General features: G+C 51.4%; 3 protein-coding genes across 5 annotated transcripts; 1 reads left to right on the forward strand and 2 right to left on the reverse strand.

Annotated features, from left to right (window-relative positions):
• Positions 1-2,922: 2,922 nt before the first annotated feature.
• Positions 2,923-14,240, reverse strand: zcchc4 (zinc finger, CCHC domain containing 4). Of its 2 annotated transcripts, none has more exons than XM_066720915.1 (13): positions 14,037-14,240; positions 13,594-13,712; positions 12,673-12,770; positions 11,953-12,228; positions 11,208-11,288; positions 6,267-6,339; positions 5,577-5,727; positions 5,235-5,335; positions 4,960-5,081; positions 4,594-4,669; positions 4,020-4,071; positions 3,434-3,578; positions 2,923-3,282 (listed from the first exon to the last, which is right to left on the reverse strand). In XM_066720915.1, the coding sequence occupies exons 1-13, from the start codon at positions 14,128-14,130 to the stop codon at positions 3,141-3,143; spliced, it is 1,530 nt and encodes a 509-aa protein (XP_066577012.1). In that variant the 5' UTR covers positions 14,131-14,240; the 3' UTR covers positions 2,923-3,140. The 2 variants fall into 2 exon arrangements, with proteins under 2 accessions (XP_066577012.1, XP_066577013.1); XM_066720916.1 differs by having other exon boundaries at positions 12,673-12,755; positions 14,037-14,239.
• LOC136766941 (E3 ubiquitin-protein ligase TRIM62) lies at positions 7,317-11,632 on the forward strand. 2 transcript variants are annotated; one of them, XM_066720919.1, is made up of 7 exons: positions 7,317-7,465; positions 8,063-8,253; positions 8,731-8,826; positions 8,934-9,167; positions 9,595-9,614; positions 9,925-10,058; positions 10,303-11,632. In XM_066720919.1, exons 2-7 carry the CDS (start codon positions 8,068-8,070, stop codon positions 10,899-10,901), a joined length of 1,269 nt encoding a protein of 422 aa, XP_066577016.1. In that variant the 5' UTR covers positions 7,317-7,465; positions 8,063-8,067; the 3' UTR covers positions 10,902-11,632. The 2 variants fall into 2 exon arrangements, with proteins under 2 accessions (XP_066577016.1, XP_066577015.1); XM_066720918.1 differs by having other exon boundaries at positions 8,066-8,253.
• Positions 14,241-17,045: 2,805 nt separating the features above from the next.
• pi4k2b (phosphatidylinositol 4-kinase type 2 beta) lies at positions 17,046-27,178 on the reverse strand. The gene is made up of 10 exons (XM_066720920.1): positions 26,709-27,178; positions 20,963-21,120; positions 20,127-20,327; positions 19,858-19,989; positions 18,896-19,049; positions 18,675-18,739; positions 18,121-18,220; positions 17,878-18,011; positions 17,733-17,792; positions 17,046-17,630 (listed from the first exon to the last, which is right to left on the reverse strand). The coding sequence occupies exons 1-10, from the start codon at positions 26,995-26,997 to the stop codon at positions 17,457-17,459; spliced, it is 1,467 nt and encodes a 488-aa protein (XP_066577017.1). The 5' UTR covers positions 26,998-27,178; the 3' UTR covers positions 17,046-17,456.
• Positions 27,179-27,426: the final 248 nt, after the last annotated feature.

Below are 27,426 nucleotides of genomic sequence, written 5' to 3' on the forward strand. Positions count from 1 at the left end.
CCTCCTCACAGGCGCTGAAGCTCTCTGCTCTGTGCACAGCCGGGAGCAGGGAAGCAGCTGCTCAGGACACAGAGACACAGAGACGCACAGCCCCGCCACTCAGAACACAGAGACACAGAGACGCACAGAGACGCACAGCCCCGCCACTCAGAACACAGAGACACAGAGACTCACAGAGACGCACAGCCCCGCCACTCAGAACACAGAGACGCACAGCCCCCACCACTCAAAACACAGAGACGCACAGAGACGCACAGCCCCGCCACTCAGAACACAGAGACGCACAGAGACGCACAGCCCCCACCACTCAAAACATAGAGACGCATAGAGACGCACAGAGACGCACAGAGACGCACAGAGACGCACAGCCCCGCCACTCAGGACACAGAGACGCACAGAGACGCACAGCCCCGCCACTCAGAACACAGAGACGCACAGAGACGCACAGCCCCCACCACTCAAAACATAGAGACGCATAGAGACGCACAGAGACGCACAGAGACGCACAGCCCCGCCACTCAGAACACAGAGACGCACAGAGATGCACAGAGACGCACAGCCCCGCCACTAAGGACACAGAGACGCACAGAGACGCACAGCCCCGCCACTCAGGACACAGAGACGCACAGAGATGCACAGCCCCGCCACTCAGGACACAGAGACGGACAGAGACGCACAGCCCCGCCACTCAGAACACAGAGACGGACAGCCCCCGCCACTCAAAACACAGAGACGCACAGAGACGCACAGCCCCCACCACTCAAAACACAGAGACGCACAGCCCCGCCACTCAGGACACAGAGACAGAGACGCACAGCCCCCGCCACTCAGAACACAGAGATGCACAGAGACGCACAGCCCCGCCACTCAGGACACAGAGACGCACAGCCCCCACCACTCAAAACACAGAGACGCACAGCCCCGCCACTCAGGACACAGAGACAGAGACGCACAGCCCCCGCCACTCAGAACACAGAGATGCACAGAGACGCACAGCCCCGCCACTCAGGACACAGAGACGCACAGCCCCGCCACTCAGGACACAGAGACTCACAGAGACGCACAGCCCCACCACTCAGGACACAGAGACGGACAGAGACGCACATCCCCACCACTCAGAACACAGAGACGCACAGAGACGCACAGCCCCGCCACTCAGGACACAGAGACGGACAGAGACGCACAGCCCCACCACTCAGAACACAGAGACGCACAGAGACGCACAGCCCCGCCACTCAGGACACAGAGACGGACAGAGACTCACAGAGACGCACAGCCCCGCCACTCAGGACACAGAGACGGACAGAGACTCACAGAGACGCACAGAGACGCACAGCCCCGCCACTCAGGACACAGAGACGCACAGCCCCGCCACTCAGGACACAGAGACGCACAGAGACGCACAGCCCCGCCACTCAGGACACAGAAACGCACAGCCCCGCCACTCAGGACACAGAGACGGACAGAGACTCACAGTGACGCACAGCCCCGCCACTCAGGACACAGAGACGGACAGAGACTCACAGTGACGCACAGCCCCGCCACTCAGGACAGAGACGGACAGAGACTCACAGAGACGCACAGCCCCGCCACTCAGGACACAGAAACGCACAGCCCCGCCACTCAGGACAGAGACGGACAGAGACTCACAGAGACGCACAGCCCCGCCACTTAGGACACAGAGACGGACAGAGACGCACAGACCTCGCCTTTCAGGACACAGAGACGCACATAGACGCACAGCCCTCGCCACTCAGGACACAGAGACGCACAGAGACGCACAGCCCCCGCCACTCAGAACACAGAGACGCACAGAGACGACAGAGACGCACAGCCCCGCCACTCAGGACACAGAGACGCACACACCCCCCCAACACCGCAGGGCCCGTCTGCCTCCATCATTAGAGCCTGAGCGCCGGCCTGAGGCTCTTCTGTCTAATGAACACACGGGGGACCGAGTCGAGGCCAGGCTGTGCTGCTCATGTGGGGGGGGCTTAGGTGACCCAGCAGTGATAATCAGCCCCGCTGGGACAGACAGAGCTGTGCTGGGGGGTCAGCTGAGCCGGCGCTGCAACCACAAGGCGAACTATGTGGCTGCCTGGGCTCCTGGATTACACCATCGTGGAGGTGCCAAACAATTAGCAAACTATCAAAGAGGGACACAGGAGTCTGCTGCATTGTAGCAGCACATCACACGGGCTGCACAGACACAGGACTGGCTGCACGAGTGACACTGCAGACCCTGCCTCCTGGGGGAGCTGCGCAGTCCGACTGTTGTGGCCAGTCAGGGGGCAGTTAGTCCAGGGCCCTAGTTGCCCAGTTGCCCAGCCCATGAGCCACAGTGACGCCCTACTGGGTCTTCAGCTCTCTGAAGCAGACTGCGTCTCCAGCACACTGTCCTCAGGAGCGCCGGTCACTCAGGAGCAGAGGCCTCTGCACAGATGCGTTTCACACGCGAGCAACACACGGGACACTTGACCTGGGAACCCTCACTGACACTGAATTCGTGAGCCACAGCGCCCTCAGGTGGACAGCGGGCAGCAGGACAGGGTCACAGTGCCGGGCTCAGGAGCGGAGCGTGAACCTCACGTCCGGCCCGGCCCGGTTCAAACACATTCGGGGCTCAGCCCGTGTCGGCTCTCGCTGCCTGTGTGCTGAATAATATCTCAGATCAGTTCTCAGAGCAAAACCAGATGCCAAACATGAAAAGGCAGCTTTGAATGGATTCCTTGTTTGGATTCATCAGATATCCTTTGATATCTTTTGATTCCATTTTAATTACATTTGTTATATAAAAATACTCCAACTTCCCGTTTAAAACAATCCCACAGAGGGGATCCGCCCACTTCCTGTGCCCTCCTGTGCCACCGAGTTTAAAGCCAACGTGCCAACGCTCTTTATAATAAAGCAGGAGAAGCCGAGTTCTTCACACTTTTGGTTTTATTGCAGAAAAATACAAGTTTAAAAGTGTTTACAGTTAAAAATGTATATAAATGACCAGTCTATCTTTCACACGCAGGCACAGAGGACGATTCCTGCGCAGCTCAGACCGGTACAGACACAGACATGTATGTGTTATATGCATGTATGTCTACAGAGCGGGCAGGCTGCTCGATTGGTGTGGGAGGAGCGATGAGGCACTATGAGCTCTTCGTCTTCTTTTTCATCATCTTCTTGCTCTTCTGGGTCAGTCTTCTCAGAGCGCGCTCCTGCTTCTGGACCGTGTGCAGGACAGCGCCGCTGCGCCTCCTCCCATCCCCTGCCCTGGCCGCCCGAGTCCTCCTGCGCAAACACACACACAGACACGCGACGAAATGAGCAACACATGCAAAACAAAGTGAAAGAAGTGGTGAGAAGAGATAGAGGAAAGAAGAGAGGGTTGAGGGAGAAGGAAGTAAGATGAAGGAGAGAGAGAGAGAGAGACTGCACTCACGGTCGGTGTCGTACGGCGCCGCTTGATACCGGACAGGCCCTGCGCTTGTGGTCTGTGGAGCCGCAGGAGAAGCAGCCGGACCCCCGCCGGCCGCAGGGGTGGTCCTCCAGAGCGCAGTGACCGCAGCCCGAGCAGTGCAGCCAGGCTGTGGATCACAGCACAGTGTGGGTCACGATCACAGCACAGTGTGGGTCACCAGCACAGCACAGCACAGCACAGCACTGCACAGCACAGCACAGCACAGCACAGCACATGACGGACAAAGACACATGGGACAGGGATCCGGGGAGAAACCTCTACTGCAGAGACACGTCCCCTGACCCGGCTGTCTGTCCACCCAGCACCGAGTCCAGTCAGGGGGTTTAAAGGGGGTGCTTTTTTTTTTTACTGATTTTCAAATATATTATTTTCAAAAACAAGAACAAAATGCATCACCGAATCTACATACAAGCAAACACACTTGAACGCACTGATGACTAATGAATAGAACAAGCACATGTGAAATACACGCCCCACGCGCTGCACAGGCTAGACACGCATCGCACACACTGCAGCGCTGTACTCCTCACAGCTCCATCGCACTCACTTGGCTTCACACACTTGTTGCACAGAAAGCAATGTTTCCACTCCCTGCCGTCCTGAAACAAAGACAAGGCGGTGATTAACGATCAGGTATTACAACAGACACGCTGGTATCTCAACTTTGCACAGCTGGGAGCGCTTCTCTCCGCTTATTATTATTTTGAATGTACTGGCAGATCCCCTTATCAAGGGCCACTTACAGTTGACACAATCAGCGTTTAAAACATCACAAAAGTGCAGTATTGCAATCGATACACATAATAAGCGCACACATCCAAGTTCACAGAGGTAACCGGTGCAGACGGTCAATAACGACACCATCCTGAATATAACGGGCCTGCTGAGGACAGGACATCCCACTTGTTTGTCCACAATTAAATTTTAATTAAATGTTTTGTGAGCTGGTTACAACTTTACGTCGTTAAACCCAATTTAATTTATTCATACAGACGTCTGCCGCATTGCCAGCTCTCTCTCAGTGAAAAAGACGGTACACTTCTCAGCACACAGGGGCTTTCTGTGCGAGAGACAGAGGCTCTACGCTGCGGCCGGCGCTCGGGGGGACGCCGGACCCCTACCTTGGACGTGCAGGCATCGCACTGCGGGCAGTGCTGGTTTCCCGAGGACACGTATCGCTGGCAGAGGGAACAAAACCTGAAAGCAGAGCAAGGACACGTCACCTAACCCAGCAGCAGAACAAACATTCAAGACTAAGCATGGCCTTCCAATCTGATCCTCCAGAAGAAAACCGTTGGGTCCCAAGAACAAGAACAGCAACGACAGCCTCTCTAATCCTAATTCTAATCCTAAATCTTTCTTCCACGTTCTGCTCTGCGCGGTTTGTTCTCCGCCACAGTCCGTTGAAGTGACTTCCTGTGATAGCGCGTCTCGGGGCGCAGTGTGCGGACTGCGTGTGCAGGGCTGCAGTCCACACGCGTGCTCACCTGTAGCCCTCCTCCGGGGGCAGGACAACGTTGCTGGGCCTCAGGTTGGTGAAGAGCCGCACAGGGGACTGTTTGCGCCCCCTGCCTCCGTGCTTGTAAAGGGGGTGGTTGTCATAATCCACCTGCAGAGCAAAGAAGACAGAGGCAGCCGAGGCGTTCACAGGCTGGTAGAGATGCTCTTCCTTATTCATTAGGTTTAATACAAATTAAATAAGTAAAAATCAAGATTATCGTTGTTGTGTGTAAAGTACGACTTGAGTTCCTGCTCATCGTACCTGATAATCCAGCATAGAAAACGAGGCAAAACACTCCAGGATGCGAGGCTCAAAGAAGTAGGGGAATATCCAGACCATAGGCAGCTCCGCTCCCTGAGTTTCTGCACAACAAGACAGGATGAGCGACCCGGAGACAACGACGCACGCTGTGAGCGCAGGGCCGGGCCGGCTGATAACGGCAACGATAGGGGAATATGAGTGTGTGGGAGCAGGAGAGGAGACAACCTAAGGACAACAGTCCACTCTACACCCAACCTAAGGACAACAGTCCACTCTACACCCAACCAAAGGACAACAGTTCACTGTACAACCGGTGTCTCGGAGGTTCGCTGCGCGACTCACCGGGGCTCTGCAGGCTCCTCCACTGGGAGCAGATCTTGGAGAAGCTGTGCGCCAGCGGCCGTACCAAGCCACCGAAGGGAGGATCCGTCACCATCACCACCTTCTCCCCCCCCTCCTCATGCAAGAAGTCCTCGAGACGCTTCTCCGCCGCCTGAGGAACACAGCCCTGATCACAAAGGCGTCTACAGAAGCCGCCCAGAGAGACCCCCCCCCCCACACCTCCGCAGCCATAGATTGTGTCCATTAATAACTGGGTGATCCAAGGATCCTATCCAGTCTGTTTTTGAATGTTCCCAAATTGTCTCTTCAGCCACATAGCTGGGGAGTTTGTTCAGATTGTGACGCCTCTCTGTGTGAAGAAGTGTCTCCTGGTTTCTGTCTTGAATGCCTTGAAGCCCAGTTTCCATCATTAGTTGGGACTTTACTGACATTTGTATTTAATGTATAGAACTGTTTTGGACAACAGATGTAAGTGGGATAATACAGTGAATAATGACTATTAATGGGTTACAATCTCAGCACCATGCTTAGGTTTGGTTCAAGAACAATATAGTGTGTTCACAGTAATTCTGTAAATGTAATATATTAAGAAATCCATCATAGAGGTTTGCTCTGTCTGCTGCTCTATCTCCGTAAAGGAGACGTCAGAATCGGAGCAAAGCTGAGAAGTCGAAACGCATCAGATCTCACCTTTCCGTTGAAAAAGTGATGGTTGAACATGTTGTAATGGCCAAACTCCTCCTCACCATAGAACTGGGAATACCTGCGAAACGACACACGAGAGCAGCCTTCAGAGTTACAGCAACACAGTTTCATAATACGTACAGCAACAGCAACATAATAAGGCCATTATTGCTCACATGCAGCAGACTCCAAAATGCCAATCTAGCCATGATGGTGTTCCCACTTGACGTTAAAACACGATCTCTGCTCTGCTCTGCCTCCGTGAAGGATGTAAGCCAACGTGACATCTTCATGGATTACACTCACCAGCTGGTTCCACACGTGAAGACCTTTTGCGTGGCGAGCGGATTTTACTCGACCACTGGCGTCACGTTTGTGAACCTCGTACTGAAGCGGCTTCAGCACTCAGCCGATCGGTGACGCTGCGGGACGGCTGGTGCTGAGGGAAGGTGTGCAGGCGGAAGGGGCTGACCCTGCGTTTGTCAGTCAGATGGAGGATGCTCACAACAATCAGCCAGACCCTGCAGCTGCTCTCCCCCATACACACATCACAGGTGTGAACGCATCCCCAGTAGCTCCTTCATAAACCCGAGTCCCGCCGCCGCTCTGCAGGCCTCTGCTCACCTCCTACTGATGGGCAACAGGAGATGGGGCGTGACCTCGACACAAACCGGGCATGAAGGCTTTGAGACGAACGGAAGATCTTGGATTGTATCTGTCACACAGGCCAGAAGGGTCTTCACTCTCTTTGCAACACACAGGACCCCGATCCCCTCGCATCCATGCTGAGGACGGGCTTCACGGGTGGCAGTAGTCGACCGTGTTGTTCGTTACAGTTAAGAAAACTGGGGCACGTCGCTCAGGCCACAGGATTGTGGTCTTCATTCGACACGCTTCACTCCACTGTCAGCTGTTGCGAGTGGTTGCCTGCTCGACTGGAGCGTGTCTTTCGGGACTGCTGGAAAGGAAGAGAGCGCAGGGGCAGACTAGTGAGGGGTTCCAGTGTAGTGCAGTTTTCTATTTCCTTGCCAAATGTTTTCTTCCTAACCAGTTGTCAGGTATTTCAGCTTTGTGCAGAACTATGTGCAGCAGGTAAAGACACGCTACAGCCTGCAGGGACCTCCTCTGCCCCTGGATTCCTGCCCTCGGAGGGGCACAGCTCAGGCAGCCAGGGAGAGGAACGGACGCACAGGCTTTCACTCAGAGTGAGTACCACATTGTTTACTGTAAAGAGAATATTACAAGCACACTTTGACGGTACATTAAGGTTGTTGTTTTTTACCAAACCCGTTCAGCATCCTTGAACACAGATCTGCTCCAGTAACAGTGTCCTTTCCTGCTCTATCGGGAGGAGCTCTCTCCCCATGCCTCTCCTGAGTAAAACTGACCCTAAATAACAGAGCCTCTGTCCAGTCCTGCGCTCGGTGTCCGTCTGTTTGCAGAGCTGCGTCAGTTTGCTTCTCTCTAACCCCGGCCTGCTCTGCGCTGCTTAGGCAGGACCTGCAGGACTGGTTCTATTGCAGGGAACAAAAGTGCCATGCAGTCCTGTGTGCAGCCCATGGCTTACAGGGACCATAAGATCTGCTCAGCTTAACATCACTGTTCTGGTGCAGAGCTTCAGGCTCAATTAGAGTGATAATGACTCAGAATATCTACAGTTATCTTGGGAATGAGAGAAGACAGGAAAAGCTTAAAGGAAAAGAAAAACTCAAAGAAGAAAGATTCATTATGTGATGAACGAATCAAACTCTAAAACGCCACATCCTGATTTTCCATCTGTTTTCCTTCATCTGGCGAACCAGCAGTGATGGCCGAGAAAGAGCAGAGTACATCTCCATGCAGTCATGGAAAGGAGGATGCTGGGAACACCGAAGGCCTCGCCCACAGCCTGCAGCACCCGGAGGGGAACCGAGAACCCAGCCAGCCGTTCCCCCGCTCCCCAAACCTGGCCAGGAAGCAGCAGAGCAGCCCCAAGGTGGGCAGGAGGTCCGAGGTAAGTAACACACGGCACTCCAGGAGCTCTCTGAAACGGGCCGGCTCTGTGGGCAACATCATGAACCAAATTCCTCTGACCTACTGACGAAACGAGCACGATGGACTGAGGGACCTATTCCTGTTTGTGATCGTCCCGATTATGGCCTGTCTCCCTCCTGTGTGCGCTCGGACCCCCGACACACAGGGCCTATGACAAGCAGCCGCACGCAGGCCAGTCACCCGTATTCAGGCCCATCGCTTCTCTCCAGACTCGGCTGGTTGACGCCACGGTGAGGTTTCTCATCGGTCTGCATTTCCTGCAGAACTACTAATGCAGTTAGCGAGGTCATGAAAACTGGGGCACGTCTACCGTTTAAAAAAAGCCCCCATTCTCACGTCTGCCATCTGTGCCACTCCCAGGAGGAGCTGCGTGTGTAGAGGGGGGGGGCAGACAGTAGTATCGATAAAGGTTTATTCGCTCCCCTGCCCCCTACAGGCAGGGCTGTCCAGACTCCTGCAGGAGCTGAGTGAGGAGGAATCGAAAGCTTCAGCGCACATTCAGTCCCTGAAGAAGCAGAGTGCCAACCTGAACGTGAGTATGACAAGGACGTGTTTAACCTTACGACAAAATAAACCCCGATCCCCGATGGACAGCACTGCTGTGTTTCTCTCACATCCATATCTCTTCCTCACGGGCAGGACACGGCCGGGGCCATGAAGCAGCAGGTGAGTGACAGCTACGCGGCCCTACGGGAGGCGCTGCGGCGAGACGAGGAGGCCATGCTGCAGGCCATCGACGAGGACACCAGGGGCACCGTTGCCAAGCTGGACAAGGTGGCCAAGGATTGGAGGCAGCACCTGGCGCAGGTGCAGAAGGCCAAGGCCCACACGCAGGCCGCTCTGCAGCAGATCAAGGCCGGGACCGTCCTGCAGGTCAGATGGGGCGACACCTCCGCTCAGCACTGCGCTCAGACACAGCGAGGGTTAACAGTCACAGGGAACCACAAAACGGTTTCTATTAAGGAGTTAAGAGCCACTGAGGAGAAGTTTTACATCCCATAAAGACACAGACACAGAGCGACACTCAGAGCACGACTCCGGACAGCAGCCAGAGCTGACAGCACATTTAATACATACAAATAAAGTTTTGTATTTTCTTTGTCTCATATGACAACAACAAAACTCTCTCAGCTGAAGAGTGTCTGAATGCACCCAGGGAAAACAAGCACAGAATAAGTGCAGCAATAATAAAACAGCCAGGAAAGTTACTATCCATTTTTATAATAAACACTAGTTCGACATGTTTAAATATATATTTAGTTCTTTTGTAACAGTTTGTTTGTTTGTTTTTGTTTTTTAGGACACTCCTGAGGACCAAAGGTATCATTTCATTTCCATGTTATATCAACAGATTAGAAGGGAAGAATCTGCAGCACATAAATCACAGCCTGGTGTGCCGCACCACTGAGGCTGAGATTATGCGCTGAACAATTTGGTGATTTAATTCATAATGTACCCGTGACCTGTTTACTGTTACCAATTTACATCTGTACAGTAAATAAGCTTCTGTCATCTGACGGGTCTCTGGCCTCGCTGGTCATCGATGGCTGCTGTTTCTCAGGCTGCCAGTGTCTCATCCGAAGGCTCTTATGAATGAACAATGACTTACTGATGTCATTCTTTCTCCCAGCTGTCCTAAGAAAAAGGACGGTGCCGAGCAGAGCATAAAGCTGAACGAAGGCAGATTCCACAGGCTGCTGAAGATCCTGCACAACATCTCTAAGGACCTGGACACCCAACTGCAACGCAAATGTCTTCTGCTGGGTAACTGTCCCTCGGACGGAACCGCTGTTCTTGCTTTTTTATCTTCGATCGTCAAAACAATCAGAAACCTGCTTAGAACATATTAAAACATTTCTGACATCATCCTTTGATCTTTCTCTGGATTATATCTACGAATCCACTGACTAAAGAGGCTGTGTTGATGTCACACGCATTGAGAATAATTTAAATCTTCTTTTGTTTTGCCACGTGAAGCTCGGTCTCTAATGTCTGTTTTGAATCTCAGATTCCTCCGCTGTGACGGTGGACAGCAGCACCTGTCACAGGAGCATCACGGTGTGCCGAGACGGGCGCGGCCTGTGCTTCTCTGCCGAGCCTCAGCCCATGTCGGACTGCCCCCTGCGGTTCGACAGGGTGCGCTGCGCTCTGGGTGGCAGCGGTTTTGCCAAGGGGAGGCACTACTGGGAGGTGCAGGTGGGCTGCTGCTCAGAGTGGGCTGTGGGTGCCGCGTACGGCTGCATCGAGCGCCGGGGGAACCTGAAGGGGGCCAAGCCCGGCCGCAATCGACACTCCTGGTGCCTGGAGCTGCGCGACAGCCAGCTGTCCGCCTGGCACAACGACCGCAGCGCAGCCTGCAGGCGAGCCGGGCCCGGGGGCATCGTTCGGAGGGTGGGCGTGTTCCTGGACTACGAGAAGGGCCGCTTGGCCTTCTACAACGCCGGCACCATGCAGCTGCTGCAGGAGTTCTCCGGCGCCTACTCGGCCGCCTTCGACCGGATGCAGCACCAGTTCACCGAGCCACTCTTCCCTGTGTTCCGCTTCTTTCAGCCCGGGCCCGGGCAGCTTCGACCCAGCCACATGGAGATCTGCCCCCCGGAGGTCTGACTCCCTCACACTCAACAGCGTCACAGTGAGACCCACATGCACATGAATGCAATGAGTCCACAGTGTAACCCAGACGCATATTGAGAATTTGGAATCAGCCTGTTTATAGAATGTATTAATTGATTCAAGTTAGAAGTTAGAATTCTTCTGTATATCATAGGTACTTCAACCCTCTTGAGACAGTATGCATTACATCCGTACAAGGCGGTGAGGCAGCTTTACCAGATCATCTGTGTATGGGATCGGCAGTGTTTGCTCGTGTGATCAATGCTGTGAAGCCGATACCTGGTGCTCAGAGGGGCTCACCTGTAGTCGATGTCCAGGAGCAGACTCTTCATGACCCGGCCGCTGCCCTCCGAGTTCCTGATCTTGATCAGCTCATGGAGGCTGAAAGGCATTGTGGAGAGCGGTTTAGCCATGAAGAGTGCATGCTGGCTTTGACAGAGAGACTCATATGTTTATTTGTCCTTATCAGTTGGGGTTGGTCTTTTTAAACCTAATTTGCAGGGAGACCCCCGTCTCATAAGGAACTCCAGGCCACCTGTGAAGAATACAGTAATACAATAACGAAGACATGCATTGCTGTCCATATTTAATAATACTATTCTGTGCTCCAGCTGTCCTGCTCCGCTTATTTTCTTCTATTTCTAAAGACAGATTTGTAATTACTTTAAAGGAACGGAGTACTTCTGTGAGGCCTGGAAAATAAAAGACTAAACAGCAGACTGAAACCTGAGCCTGGGGTTTTCTTGTGCTTTAACACCACGGTTTTCACAGCTGCTACATACAGAGACACGCACTTCACTGCCACTACACCTCGAGACTCGTTTATAGTGACGGGCTACTTCAATACAGCCGACCAGCACAGAGACGTCCGTCAGGAAAAGATCAGCTTAATAGTCATACTACAGTAACACACATCGTTATACTAGAGCTTCCTTGAACAAAACAAAGCCAGCGATTCAGGCTTTACTGGAAAGTACACAAGGACAGGGCCAGGAAATGAAGACGCAGCGCAGGGCTCAGGGGAACACGATCGTCCGGGACGCACCGTGGGGTGCCGAGGCACAGCACCTTCTGGAAGCCCAGCGCTGCGAACAGGTCCAGCAGGAAGTGGCCGCTGCGGTCCGTGAACAGGTACTGCGCGTTGGTCTTCTTGTTGTCCAGCGGGCGCAGCAGCTGGCTGGGCCGGCGCAGCTGGGCGGCGCTAACGTCGAGCAGGATGCTGTGGGCCGAGTGGGCAGCCCAGTCCGCAGGGAGCAGCAGCAGCTGGCAGGTCTGGCAGAACCGCCGCTGCGCCAGCGGGAGGGAGACGACCTGAAGGAACCTGCGGATTCAGAGAGGTCAGGGGTCACCAGCACGACAAAAAAGATTTACTGCCACAGCCTCCCCAGCTCACCCTCCCCAAACCACCGCTGACAGCATTATTTAACCTACAGAGTTAATTTTTACTTAAATAATAAGACAAATTAAATGTAATAACCTTGGACTGTAAGCCCTGTGAACACAGTGTTTCCCTACCATTATAAAGGGGTGGCACCTTTACCAGCTTCTTTCATATCAACACCTATAATAATCATCATTCTGACACATGATCAGCACAGTGATGAGGAGAAGGGAAGGGACGGGCAAACAGCTGCAGCCGTTTGTGATCATAACCCTGAAATCAGCTGCTAGAATATCATGCATTTCACACAAGTGCAGACCATCGCAGACCCCTGCTGCAGCTGCAAATTAAGTCAATTGAAAAGGAAAAGCAGAGTCCTCTTACCGGGAGCGGAACTCCTCGTGTGTGAAGGGCGGCTGCTTCGCTTTATTCTCCTCTTCACGAGCCAAGAGTCTGGCTTTCGACACCTGTGAGCAGAAACACTGCGAGTGTGTTGTGTAGCACACAAGTGAAGAGACACAGACTAGGTGTACAGTGCAGCCGGGGTCATTACTCAGCTCAGCCCTGATGCCCTCACCACTGGTAAAGGCTGTATGGGGTCAATTCTCTACATCCACAGAAGTTTCCATCTTAACCAAGTTTGTATTGACCTTAAACTGCATCAAAATGAAACTAATGACACAAATGCCTTTATTATAACAACATAGTGGTCACATGCAATACCTCTGTGCATGTCCTAGAACGGGGCGAGACCCTGAATTAATCAGTGGGCCGAAAGTCCAGATGGCAAGTAAGAGCCTGAGCTGCAAGACCCATTTACAACCATTGCAAGCCACAAATGCTACATTTTCATTTCGAAATAGCAATATAATTACATAAATACACATCAACAATGCAATAAGGGAGTAAAACGTTGATACAAAATAAGCAGTTGTCATAAATATAGTACTTTCTTATGTTTATTTTTTGGGGGGTGGGGGGAATGGTCGTGGGTGCACTTTGTGCCGCAGGTTTGCACCCCTGCCCTAGAATATAAAACTCCAATACATGCCCTCCAACTGCGCTTGCCTTTTGCACAGATTACAAGATGGCAATCGCACCTTTAGAAACTACTGGAGCCATTATATGCATACCTGCAGCCTCCCGAGGGAGGAACACCCTGGCTGGCTTCATTGATGAATAACTACCATGTGTTCAGTGTTTAGAAGTGGGGGATTCAGGGTGACCGTGAGATGAAGTGGACTGGGGATCTCCAGCACCAGGGTTGGACACCCCTGTGTTACAGTGAACTGCACCATCTCTCACCTTCTCGTCTTGCCACTGGAAGAAGCTGCAGTCTTTGCGGTCCCTGCAGGCGGAGCATGCGTAGAACCGGCGACCCTGCTGCCCCCCCACACACACCTTCACGAACAGCAGAGCGGGGCCTGCGCAGGCGTAGCAAGCATCGTTACTTATAGCTATGTGACAGCAGAAAAACTACACTAAACATTAAACGTCAACCATTATAATACTATACTGGCGTAGGATATGTAAGCTTGCCAGGTTACCGTAACTACTTTATACTACACGTGTACAACAAAGTGCTTGACACACACTAAACTAAAGCAATACTGTAAATGAAGGGATTGAACTATCACTTCTGTTGAATGCTGTAATCTCGCAATAACTGCTATTTACATGAGTGTCACTAAACTACACAAGTCAAATAGTTTGACCTGTTACACAATTACAACACGAACACAACGCACCGTGGACACAGCATGGCGCTGCTGCGGAGTCCTCTTCGTTTAAGATCACTTCTACTCCAAATCCATCCGTGTCTGAAACACAAATTTTGTCCATTTTCCTTTTAACCAACAAGAAACGTTAAAAAATAGAAATACAAATTAAAATCACGTTGTTATTGGTGGCGGCCATGTTACCACCTCATTCCCAGAATCCCCATTAGTATAAACTCGATGGTGTAGAGCGAATCTGTCGCGTCTGTGTGACGACACCATAAACAAAATAAGCGGTCGCGTTCGTGGTGCGCTATACTATACTGTGGATTTGTGTTAAAAGATCTGCCTGTGATCTTACTAAAACATGAATATGAAGAAATTAGTCTTCTTTATTAAAGAGCAGATAGGGAGGTTAATCTATCAACTCATCTAGCGTGGAGCACATGAACAAATACAATAAATCAGAATCAGAACCCTGCCTGGTCTGGCAGAAAGAGAGGAGACACAAACACACACACACACACACACACAGACACCCTCTCACTCACACAGACAGTACAGACACACACACACTCACACAGACACACAAACACACACACAGACACCCTCTCACTCACACACACAGTACAGACACACACACACACTCACAGACACCCTCTCACTCACACAGACAGTACAGACACACACACACTCACACAGACACTCTCTCTCTCGCTCTCACAAACACACACACAGACACCCTCCCTCCCTCTCTCTCTCTCTCTCTCTCTCTCTCTCTCTCTCTCTCTCTCTCTCACACACACACACAGTACAGACACACACACTCACAAACACACAGTACAGACACCCTCCCTCTCTCTCTCTCTCTCTCTCACACACACACAAACACTCACACACACACCCTCTCTCTCTCTCTCTCTCACACACACACACACACACACCCTCTCACTCACACAGACAGTACAAACACACACACACAGACACACTCACTCACACTCTCAGACACCCTATCACTCACACACACACACACACACACACACACACAGACACCCTCTCTCTCTCTCTCTCTCTCTCTCTTTCTCTCACACACACACACACACACAAACACACACCCTCTCACTCACAGACAGTACAAACAAACACACACCCTCTCTCTCTCTCTCTCTCTCTCTCTCTCTCTCTCACACACACACAATACAGACACTCACACCTCAGCATTGTCTCCTGACAATGACACACAGAGCAGCAGTGATGCAGAGACCCAAGGACCCACAATAAGGGCAGGGGCTTCAGGACAGACAGCAGGAGACACCTCTCCTCCCAGCTGTGAGGATCTGGAACAAACCATTGCAGCAGACAAATTAAAATCTATTTCCACAGTGTGGTGGTGACTGTAACCTCTGTGGTTTAAAATAAGTCTGGACGTTTGTCTGTTTATATTAATTAATAGCCACATTAATTACATAGTTGATCAATGTAATTATGGATTATTTGACACACGAATCAGACAAATTAACAAATTACTTGACAGATTCCTGGATGAATTTACTACTGTATGGCCAAACTGCTGGCTGAACGGCCAAATTGAAGAATTTCTGAATTAATTTCCCAATGAACTACCAAACTGATGGACGAACACTTTTGGCACAAACGGCGCTCCATAAGCCACCCCCAACCGAGCTTCCAGTCCTCCTGTGCCAGAGATTCGCTGAACCCCTCTGTGCTCCTCCTCACCCCTCACCCAGTGGATCGGCCTCCCCACCGCCGGCAGCTCCGCCCGGTCCCTGACCCCTCCTGGCCTCTGCCCAAGACACACCTGTTCAGAGGGTACCTGTGACACGCAGCCTGGGCTGACAGCTCAGCACCTCCGCTCTCTCACACGCATTAACTCTGCTCCCTCAGGCTCCTGATTACAGAGAAATTTCTAGCACTTCTATAATTTCACTGGAACATCTCCTTTGCCCACCCCACCCCTTCACACACAGGGCTTAACTGCACTGCATCTGCACTGGGTGGTATATCAGTCTTGGGATGTGCACTTATTGTTTTTGTACTGATTGTTACTGCATTTTGAAATACTTTAAAAGGGTTTCTAGTGAAAAGTAAGTAGCCCTGGCTGAGGGCATCTGACCAGAAATCATTAACATATTTAAAAAGTTAATACAAATGTCCACTATAATGACACTATAGGAATAGAACTAGATGAAGTAACGCATGAGAAAGACCTAGGAGTCTATGTGGACTCCTCACTTTCTCCATCCAAACAATGTGGGGAAGCAATAAAAAAGGCAAACACAATGCTAGGGTATATTGTCAAAAGTGTAGAATTGAGAACAAGGGCAGTGATGTTCAGACTGTACAATGCACTAGTTAGAGCTCATCTGGATACTGTGGACAGTTCTGGGCTCCACACTTCAAGAAAGATATCGCTGCTCTAGAGGCAGTTCAGAGGAGAGCAACCAGACTTATTCCAGGTCTGAAGGGAATGTCCTACTGAGAGACTGAGGAACTGAACCTTTTCACCCTGGAACAGAGGAGACTACGTGGGGACTTGATCCAAGTCTTCAAAATCATGAAAGGCATCGACCACATCAAACCAGAGGAGCTTTTCCAGATCAGCAGGGACACACGCACCCGGGGACACAAATGGAAATTGGGCTTCAAGGCATTCAAGACAGAAAACAGGAGACACTTCTTCACACAGAGAGGCGTCACAATCTGAACAAACTCCCCAGCGATGTGTCTGAAGAGACAATTTGGGAACATTCAAAAACAGACTGGATAGGATCCTTGATCACTTAGTTATTAATGGACACCAAACGAGCTCAATGGGGCGAATGGCCTCCTCTCGATTGGACACTGTCTCATGTTGTACATGTTTACTACACAGCGATATTCTCTGTGACTCTGAACTGCAGTTTCCTCTGAAAAGAGCTCAAGAAGAGACGGAGAAACATTCACACAAACCCGTAATGAGCCACTAAGACTCCGGTCTTCATAGAGGCAGCTGTGCTTCTCACAAATAATGAAATCCCATTAAACAACTTGTAAATTTATTTCATTTAAATACATATTTTAAACTAACAATTTATCTAAAGCTTTACAATCATATGTTCTGGAAAAGAAAAAAACAAAAACACCCAAGATGCGTTTTAAGAACCAGGTGTGAACAGATGCTCCGCTGTCCTTCAGAGCCGGCAGCAGAAGCCCCCGTAGTACTGTGCTGCGTAGAGTATTTAATACGTTTAAAACCACAATACATTCATCGTATGAAAAAATACTCTGTCCCCTGCACTGGAATCGCTGGCGGGACGATCTGTAAACTCAGTTACATTCAAAAACACTTTTGCAAAGATTCAAGTTTAGTTTCGTGGTTCGGTTTTGATTTGGCAGTTGGCAGCCGTCTGCACCGCGAGGCCGAGGGTCCCGGTGCGCTGGGGGTCGGGGCTACCAGGAGGAGAAGAAGGGCCTCTTGCAGTGGAAGGTCTGCGTGAAGGCGTTGCCCAGCTGCACCACACGGCCCTGGCTGCCGCTGCGGCTGCGCTCCACCACCACCCGGGGCATCTGCACCAGCTGGATCGGGCTCTTCCCGTCCTTCAGGGCCTGGGTCAGGTTCAGGATCTAGCCAGAGGGAGTGAGAGAGGAGTTACAACCCAGAGGAGACGCTCCCCCACTACCCTGGATTTAAATCAGCTTCCATTCAGGAACACGAGCGTGACTCACCTGTCCTCTCATCACAGACATCTGCTTCTCAAACGTGGCTTTGTCGAAGCCCTTGTCCCTCTGAAATTAAAACGGTTCGGTTATATTCTGATAAATATCATCACATTTCTGAGCAAGCAGGCGAGCCCGAGGGAGCGAAGCGCACCTTGAACATCTCGTAGAGGTCTTCACAGAGGTCCTGCACGAAGTTCATGTCGGAGATGCGGGACAGGACGAGCTCGCGCGTCTCCAGGGAGAAGGGCACCTTGGCCTGCGGGAGCCACGCCCAGTGGAAGGGGTCTGTGGGAGAGCGCAGCGGCACACCAGGTGAAGGGGCAAGCCAGCGTGTGTGTGTGTCAGTGTGTGTGTGTCAGTGTGTGTGTAGGTGTGTGTAGAGCGGCGCACTCACAGGCCCTCCACTCATCGGGGTGTTTGAAGGGGAAGGCCAGCCCGTTGTCTATGGCCGCTATCTTGATGCCCGAATCCGTCTTCAGGGTCCAGTCGCTGTCCTGGAGGAGCCGCAGTGACAGGAGACACACAAATGAAAACGACATTATTCCACAAAACCAACTCGATACAAACAGTTTCCCGGACGAGCACAGACGCTTCACACTCCTGTTGAAGCGCACTTGGTGTCAGTCTGTGGGGCTGGACCCGCAGGACTCGCGCACAGGAGGCCGAGGCCCGTGAGGGCCGGCCTTCTCTGACCTTAACATCAGCGCTATCGTATGGAGACACAGCTCTCGGACCATCAGCGGATCCAGATCAGGGTTCGATCACGTCGCGATGAGAAGTCTGTATAGAGAGCTGCATGGCATGTCGCCCTCACACAGCTGCACACGCTTCGTCTGAATTATTACACGCAGCCTTTAGAGGATCGCCTCCCGTGCTCAGAGGCTCTCCGTTGTCAGTCAGAACACGCCGGTGTCATGAGAACCGAACGCAGCGCTCACTGCACCTCACCTTCTCTGACACAGTGGCGCTCCCGGGCTTCTCGTACATGATTAACCAGTTGTCGTTGCCTCGATCTAGAAGGGTTGGGAAAAGAAAAAGGGAAGGTTTAGAGACGACAGTAATGCTGAGCTGCAGTCCGGTGCCGTCACACAGGTACAGCACAATCAGGGTCGTGTGCTCAGTCTCCACAGTACGCAGAAGCTTGAGAGCAGTCTTAATGACAAGGGTACCAGTATTCCTAATGACATAATCCAGGACAACCAGCCTCTCGAACTGCGACTGGAGCTGCTTCCGGATGTTCTCCGGCAGGGGGTCCGTTTCGAACTTCCGGAGCCAGAAGTCGGCCTCGTGGTAGCCCTCCACGAACAGCTGGAACGAGCCAACCTGCGCAGAAGAGCGAGAACTTGACTTGGCTGAATAACGTTCTTCCCACAATCCCACAACCCCTGAACAGAGCCCCCGCCTGAACGCTGCCGGCATGAGCGGCGCACTTGGCTGCCTTACGCTCAGTAACCCTGCAGACGCACAGCAACACCGGAGCTCACGGCTCTGTGCCTGAAGGCTGCCGACCTCCTGGGCACGGCGCACTGGGAGCAAACTGAGCGGCTCGGCCGTGGTGCCGACAGAGTCCCAGGTCAGCTGCGTTCAGTCACTCAGTCCTCTCCTCGTGTGACACACCCAGAGAGCGTTTAACTGCTGAACACAGTTTAGAGGACTTCTCTTCCTGTTGTGTAACTCGTCTGCAGCGACTCTCCCAATAGCTCTGCACCGACTCTGATCTGCTCAGAGCCTGCAGGCCTTAAAGGAGTTTAGAAAGCTGTGGGGAAACTCAATTCTGACCAGGGGTGTCAGGTGGTGTTCGGGGCGTTCAGTAATGTCGAGTGAGTGCGGAACCACGCGATCACTACACCTCCGTCAGTTTTTATGGGTGTTTCAATCAACGTTTGCTAAAAGCCACGGATGCTGAGAATGCGTCATCACCAGTGAGGGCAGCGTATTGCGGGTTAGCTCTGACAGATACCACTACAGAAGATGCACACAAGCCCAATCACTGATCTGCTACAGCATCTTCATAGCCCACGAGTCTCAGCAGCATGCGAGATCAGCCTGGGACGCACTTGAGAGGCAATAACGCGCGTCTGGGCATCACTGCTCCTCTCACGGCCGCAGGGCGTCCTCTGCACCGGCTCACCTTCGGAGGCAAACCAACGCGGTGAAACCTCCTGCCGACCTGGGGGACCTTCTCTAAAGCGTACTTCTTTCCCCTGGACTTGGCACGGTCGATTGCAGTGTAGTGGAACGTTTCACTGACCAGAAACACCACCTGAGAAGAAGGACAAGAAAGATGTTTTAATCTCCAGTCAGAGGTTTTTATTATTGTTTCATATCTTAATTTGGCTCTGGTCTTGCCAACCACAGTCCCTGTGGAACGAGACCGGAACGGCATCCTCCTCCGCTCACCTTGGTTTTGGGCACGACGTCCAGACCCAGTTTTTGGTCGACGAGAGATGCAGCGGCCTCGGACAGGTAGCCCTGGTTGGGGACCAGGCAGCCCCGGCCGAAGCAGCAGGGACAGCACACCTTGTGGAAATACTTAGTCCACTTGGGGTTCAGGTGTCCGTAGGGCTCCTCGGACTTTGGTTTGAACACTCCGATTATTTTCTGAAAGCAATCAGAACAGGGGACTGGATAGTAAATAGAGTTGGTATCACATTACTGAACTTCTGCAGCAGGGGTGAATATATATATATATATATATATATATGGATGTGTTCTAGGGGAGACTTCGTCAACACAGGCAGTGGCTGCTCATCTGCGATGTTTGTGTGTATACATTATATTTATTACACACTTAGATTCGGTGTAGCTCCCAACTCAAATATAAGTACACACTCATACAGGGCGGGCCGGCTGTGCTGGTCTACCGTTGGGCCAACAGTGAACCAGATGTACCCAGGGTGGAGCAGACCAACCCACAGCGCTGCTGTGTGTACAGAGACCTGGCCAAACAATGCATGCCGGCCCCGCCTCGGAGCGAGGTCTCCGGCAGGTTCCACAGAGGAACGACAGAACTGAGTGAATTCAAACCTCAGCCCCGGGGAGAGGAACAGTAAGGGCCACACAGCAGCTGCAGGGCCACAGCGATCCTGGAGCCGCGAGGCCACATTCCCAGATCCGCAATTACAATTTGGGCTAAAACAGCCACATCTCGGAATCCCGGTCTTAGAGAAAGAGTCGGTACGCTGTGGCGATCGGCCCACTTGCCCTCACAGTGGGCAGGACCTCGCTCTACTCACCCCTTTAGGATCCTTAACGAAGTAGCTGCCGCTGGATCCCTGTGAAATCCTCTCGGGAAAGACACCGTTCTCGATGGCCTGCTCCGCCCGCTGCACGATCTCAGCAAACTCTGGGTCTTCAGGGAAGGAGTTCAGCTCCCCAGTGCCCCCCATGCTGCCTGCATCAGGAGGAGCAGATAGACGTCACAAATGGAAACCAGACCATGAGCTGTGAACCCCCCCTACCACCACCACCCAGACTGGAGTCCTGACCAGCAGAGACACAGCCAGGCCATGGGGCTCGTTCTCAAAACTCAGACGAGGACCCAGGACACAAGGGAGAGAACAGGAGACCCTCACAGTCGGCTACAATGCAGTCACACTTCCCTAGTGGCCATCACCCTCGTGAAACGTGTCCTTAGTGGCACACTGGTCGTGAGGTCTAAAGCAGCTCCCACCGCAATGCTCTACCACACTTTAGGAGTTCGATCCATAACTGAATAGACAACAGCGTGTTGAATGCACTACGACTCTTATTACTGGTAAATCCACTCAAAGCCGCTGAGGGACGAGAGCTGACGGACAAATACTCTAAACCCTGGACTGACACAGTTATGCAACAAAACACCGGGAGGCAGCTTTCACACTTTCCCCTTTCCTTTGGGGAACAGGAGGCAATTCATAGCACAGCAGGAAAGTGTAGTTCATCTTAAAATTGCCTAATAGTTGAGTTTACTTTTTGCATTAATAATGCACACTTTGTTAATTTCAATGTGTAGCGCGCTCTGGAGACTGGAGGGTGCTAAATCAAATAAACACTGATCAATTGAATTCTCCTGCATCCAAACACACCAGCATGCATTTGTCTTTGAGTATAAACACTTCTGAGAGCGATGCCATGACAGCGGGGCGGGACACGATCACTGCCGAAACATCTCCGCTTTGCTCGCGAGGGTCCATTAGCCAAACAAGCTCTCTCACATTAGCATTAAACATTCATACACACTTACAGACTAGAGCGACCCCTTTGAGATCAGGCTCCACAATCCAGAGAGACCGCATGGATGCAACTGGAAACCCATTAAAGACGCAATAAAGCGTGCAAACTGCAAACCAAAGACACAGTCATGCAGATTCAAAAACATCATCTCAGTCTGATAATAACCGCAGCTTTGCCAATTATCACTATTAATACATATTGGAAATTTGCTCTAACCACTAAAAAATGTAAGGGAAACATTTCTGTACCAAATGCATGGTTCTGGAAGAAGCAGTTTGGATGGCTGCTGAACCACAACCAAGCGCATCTTTAATCCGTAAAGCAGAACTGTGGAGCGGACAGCACGAGGAACTAGGACTGCAGTGTCTGGTTTCAGCGTCTCACTCAAGCCAGCACTGGAGCTGTGCAACACCACGGTGCAAAACCAAGCGTGATGCCATTTTAATTTTCAGTTTATTCTAGGAACTAACACTGGTGCGAATGTCATATCTATATATGCGAGAAAGACAGAAGAGATGCCACCTGACAACCGATTGTCAACAGGTTTTCAGTTCATAATGGCACTACAACAAGATATGGATAACAAGATTACATTAAAATGATTTAATGAAATCAAGGACATGAAGGAAATGGGAAGCATTTACTACAAAAAACAACAATTAAAGCAATTCACTTTCATACACACCAATCAGCCATAACATTATGACCACCTGCCTAATATTGTGTAGGTCCCCCTTTTGCCGCCAAAACAGCCCTGACCAGTCGAGGCATGGACTCCACTAGACCTCTGAAGGTGTGCTGTGGTATCTGGTACCAAGACGTCAGCAGCAGATCCTTTAAGTCCTGTAAGTTGCGAGATGGGGCCTCCATGGATCGGACTTGTTTGTCCAGCACATCCCACAGATGCTCGATTGGATTGAGATCTGGGGAATTTGAAGGCCAAGTCAACACCTTGAACTCGCGATTCATCAGACCAGGCCACCTTCTTCCATTGCTCCGTGGTCCAGTTCTGATGCTCACGTGCCCTTTGTAGGTGCTTTCGGCAGTGGACAGGGGTCAGCATGGGCACCCTGACTGGTCTGCGGCTACGCAGCCCCATACGCAACAAACTGCGATGCACTGTGTGTTCTGACACCTTTCTATCAGAACCAGCATTCACTTTTTCAGCAATTTGAGCTACAGTAGCTCATCTGTTGGATCGGACCACAGGGGCCAGCCTTTGCTCCCCACGTGCATCAATGAGCCTTGGCCGCCCATTACCCTGTCGCCAGTTCACCGCTTTTCCTTCCTTGGACACTTTTGATAGGTACTGACCACTGCAGACCGGGAACACCCCACAAGAGCTGCAGTTTTGGAGATGCTCTGACCCAGTCGTCTAGCCATCACAATTTGGCCCTTGTCAAAGGCGGTCAGATCCTTACGCTGCCCATTTTTCCTGCTTCTACCACATCAACTTTGAGGACAAAATGTTCACTTGCTGCCTAATATATCCCACCCACTGACAGGTGCCATGATAACGAGATTATCAGTCTTATTCATTTCACCTGTCAGTGGTCACAATGTTATGGTTGATCGGTGTATGTCCATTTCAATGTGAAAATCCAGAGCGTTTTGATGATTAGGGTCACATTAAAGTAAAAACCAAGAGGTATGGAATATTTGGAATAATTATTGGATTAATTAACAATCAATTAAACCAAGCATTGTGATGTCATTGAGTTTTCACTATAGAACAGATCTACTGTATCTCCAAAAGACAAAGCTGTCTGAAACAGTCAGTATATTTAAATGGTACAACTATTCAGAATCGAGAATTGTGAATTTTGGAATACATTCAGAACGATTCAGAACTGGATATTCCATTCAGCATGACTTCCCACGGCACACCACAGAGCAGCGGACGCGTTCGAGTCTCACCTGTAATCTGTCAACCTCGGGCTCATATTTAAGACACCTGTTTGTGTGCATTTCTTCATATACGGAATTTAATATTGTGATATTGTATTGTGGGTTTTAATTCAGTGCGATGCTTTGATACAGATTACATTTTCACATCACTCTCCTAAAATATTCAGTCCCCGCCATAATGGGAACACATGACAGGCTGTAGACTGAAGACACTTGACAGTTAGCATTAGCATAATATGCATCACTGATGCCAACATATTTCTAATAATAATAGCTGCTTAGGGGATGCATAATAAAATGAAACGATGCTGTCAGCTTCAGGTAAACACAAGTCATCTTATGATCACATTCACAGGAACAACTTCCTGCAGATTTCTACTCCTTATTTGCATCAAACAGTTTTGAAGTTCAGGTTAGATGCGGTGACTTTCTTCCATTTTTAGAGCTGTCAGAGTACTAACAACTATAAATAACTTCTCCAGATGTAGATACAATACCACACAGAATACACAATTGACTTTGTTAACAATGGAGTAAACTCATATGTTTCTGGCATTTTTCCAACCGTAACATTCTTATGTTTCTGTAAGACGGGAGTAATGCATCTTGACGCAACCGCAACCTGGAAGAATTCCTGCCCTCGCAGTGTCAGTCTCCAGCAGCAGACCAATCGGAGGCGCTGTAGATGCAGTGCTCCAACACTCACATTACAAACTCTTGAAGTCCTTCTCAGAGCCGGGACCAGGTGCGAGTCTGAACAGGTTTAACAGAAGCAGAGTGAATCCAGATCAACACACGCAGGCAGACCATGTGTATTCACCACAATTATGTATTCCGGGGATTGTCTTTTTCCATTAAACACACCATATGCTGTAACCTGTTGAGCTCGGAGGCCCGGCTGGCCTCTACCTCGAGATCCCTCCACACAGCGGCGCTTGGCCAGGGCCCAATGTGTCGGCTGGGGTCACCCTTTCCTGCCCACTGATCACGCCTTCGTTACGAACCACACAGTGTGCATTTCCTCCAACTCTCCCCGACTTCAGTAGCCTTGAGTGTTCAGAGACGTATGTCAAGAGGATCTCGTGTCTATCTTCACTGGGCTTTTGAATAGGAAAGATCAGTATTTCTTTAGTTAAGATTCATGGGATTATAAATAAAATACAGTAACCACATCCAGATACTCAGCACACTGTGCATTACAGATTTCTTATGACAACTGAGATTATTCAAATGCTGACTCTCAAGTGGGTCTACAACTGCATGACCTCTGTCAGTTGAATGAGTGCAGTGGAGGGCAGGGTAGCTCAAAGTACCACAGGCCTCCCAGTTACTGTAAAAACACCAAATGTGTGAACAGGAACAGTGCAGAGACGCGGGCTGAGATGCAGAGTGACGTTGCCGTTAGCGAATGTGAATGCAGACCACATCACCAGAGCAGAAAACCTTTGGCCACACAGACGTGAAAGAGGCGATATCAGAAGAGTTTACACAATGCCTTATCCGCTCCACAGCAATCAATCTCACTGAGCGTCAGCACTGGGCTAAAGCTCACAAACAGAGAGCCACAGCACGGGGGCATTACAGCAGCCGTGCAGGAGAACCAAGGGCTCTCTGTGCAACACGCAGACCATCCTCCACCTCTTCCACCAAACATGGCCTGCGGTGTTCTCAGATACACAGATTACTCACACTAACACGAAGTGCTGACTGGCATGACCAAAACAGCACAGCAGAGCGTAAATAAGAGCCCATTTAATTATCTTTTGCATGTAAATCAGACCAGAGTTTGAGCTGCAGGCTTCACATGGCAGTGCTGTGGCGTCTACAGCAACAAAGTCAAGCCGGAGCCCAGTGGGACGGCACCAATTAAGGTTAATCGGGGGGTGCGTTGACACTAAGTGAGAGTTTGCATTGCTAATAAATGAACAGCAGATTAACACAAATAGAAGGCACAGCAACATCTGTCCTTGTTTAGCACTGGCCAACAACCCCAGGAAGGGAACTAGCGGTGGAAGATTGTGTTAATGAGATAATGAACCCAAACACACAGCCAGAAATTAGACCTAAATTACTTTTACAATAGATTAACCAGCCTCCTAGTGCCATAATATTATCCACTAGTAGGCGAGCTGTTGAGGAGGCAAATACAGACACCTGTCTACAGGGCTGAGGTGAGTTTAAGGGGAGTTTATTGTATGAAGGCTATTCTGAAGCATCCGTTTCCACACTTTCATCCACACAAAATGAACTTGTACACGAACCGCGCTGCTGCCCACAGCACTGGACTACATCATGTTCAGCTGTGTAATGCGTAGCTACAGCACTGGACTACACTGTGTTCAGCTGATTTGAGCATATAGGCAAATGGTAGACAAGCAAATACACAACTCCAGTGTGTAGCTACAGCATGTCCTGCTGGGACCACAGATACAAAGAACACAGCACATCAGCCTGACAGATGTGGCCTTTTCCGAATCACAGCCCACAGGACATCTGGCCAGTTCTCAGCGCTACGGTGTTAGTGCCCCAGGGGTTACCCTACTGACGATGACGTAGTGACCCTACTGACGTGGACGCCGTATGCCTACAGTACAGGCAGTGCAGACGGGAACGGACGCTCTGTGAAGTACAGACAGAAGCAGGAAACTGTTCTGCAGCACAACATCCACCTCCACACACACCGAGGCCGCTCAGGACCGAGAGTCCAGTGTCTCCACGGCAGACACACCACACTTAGCGGCGTCCTGGAGCAGCATCCGGCCTGAACGAGCATCCAGTGAAACAGACGCCACACAAACCACAAGGACGGGCGCAGCTGTGTTCAGTGTCCCGCCAGTGTTAGACACCCCGCCCTCTCACCTGAGCACGACAGCGAGTTCTCCCGGTCGGAGGACGAGCTCAGCCGATTCCACCGGGACCGCTTCTCTCTGCCGCCCCGGGGGGACGAGTAGCCCGCCGGCCCCGGCAGCAGCAGCAGCTCCTCTTCTTCCCCAGACCCCTCCGCCTCCAGCTCGACCAGCCCGCTGTCGCTGGGCTCCGGCAGGCGCACCGCTCCGCCCGGGCTCACCTTCACCACCAGGGCGCTCCTATCGAACCGCGCCGACGGACCCTGCGGCTCGGGAGTGTCGCTGGGCTCGCAGTCCGCCATGGTGCCGCTTCGCTGTGACTGATTCCCGGTCAGCGCTCCGTCCGCGCCGTCATGGGCGCCGGCGTCTCTCGGCCGAGGCTGCTTGGACCGAGGGAGTTTCTCCGGCTCTCAGCGCCGCACTTCAGCGCCGCTGCTTCCTGCTCCCACTGCGCCTGCGTGCCGGAGCTGCGCGTCACAGCCTACCTGGGAGAACCTTAAAGAGACAGTGCCCCATTCAGAGCGTGTGAGACTGTTGAGCCCTGCTGTGCTGAGCCCTGCTGTGCTGCACAACACAGTCAAGCCACAGAGAAAGTGCCAGAACAGCCCGCTGTGTTCTGACCACAGCCCACGTACAGGCAGCTCATGTAGAAGGGATAAAGACACAAAGGGGCCACAACAATCCCATTGCACCCATTTCTGCTCTGAAAATGACAATCATTGTGCCCAGTG

The sequence above is a fragment of the Amia ocellicauda genome, chromosome 13 (assembly GCF_036373705.1).
Source record: "Amia ocellicauda isolate fAmiCal2 chromosome 13, fAmiCal2.hap1, whole genome shotgun sequence".
NCBI classification, from domain to species: Eukaryota; Metazoa; Chordata; class Actinopteri; order Amiiformes; family Amiidae; genus Amia; species Amia ocellicauda.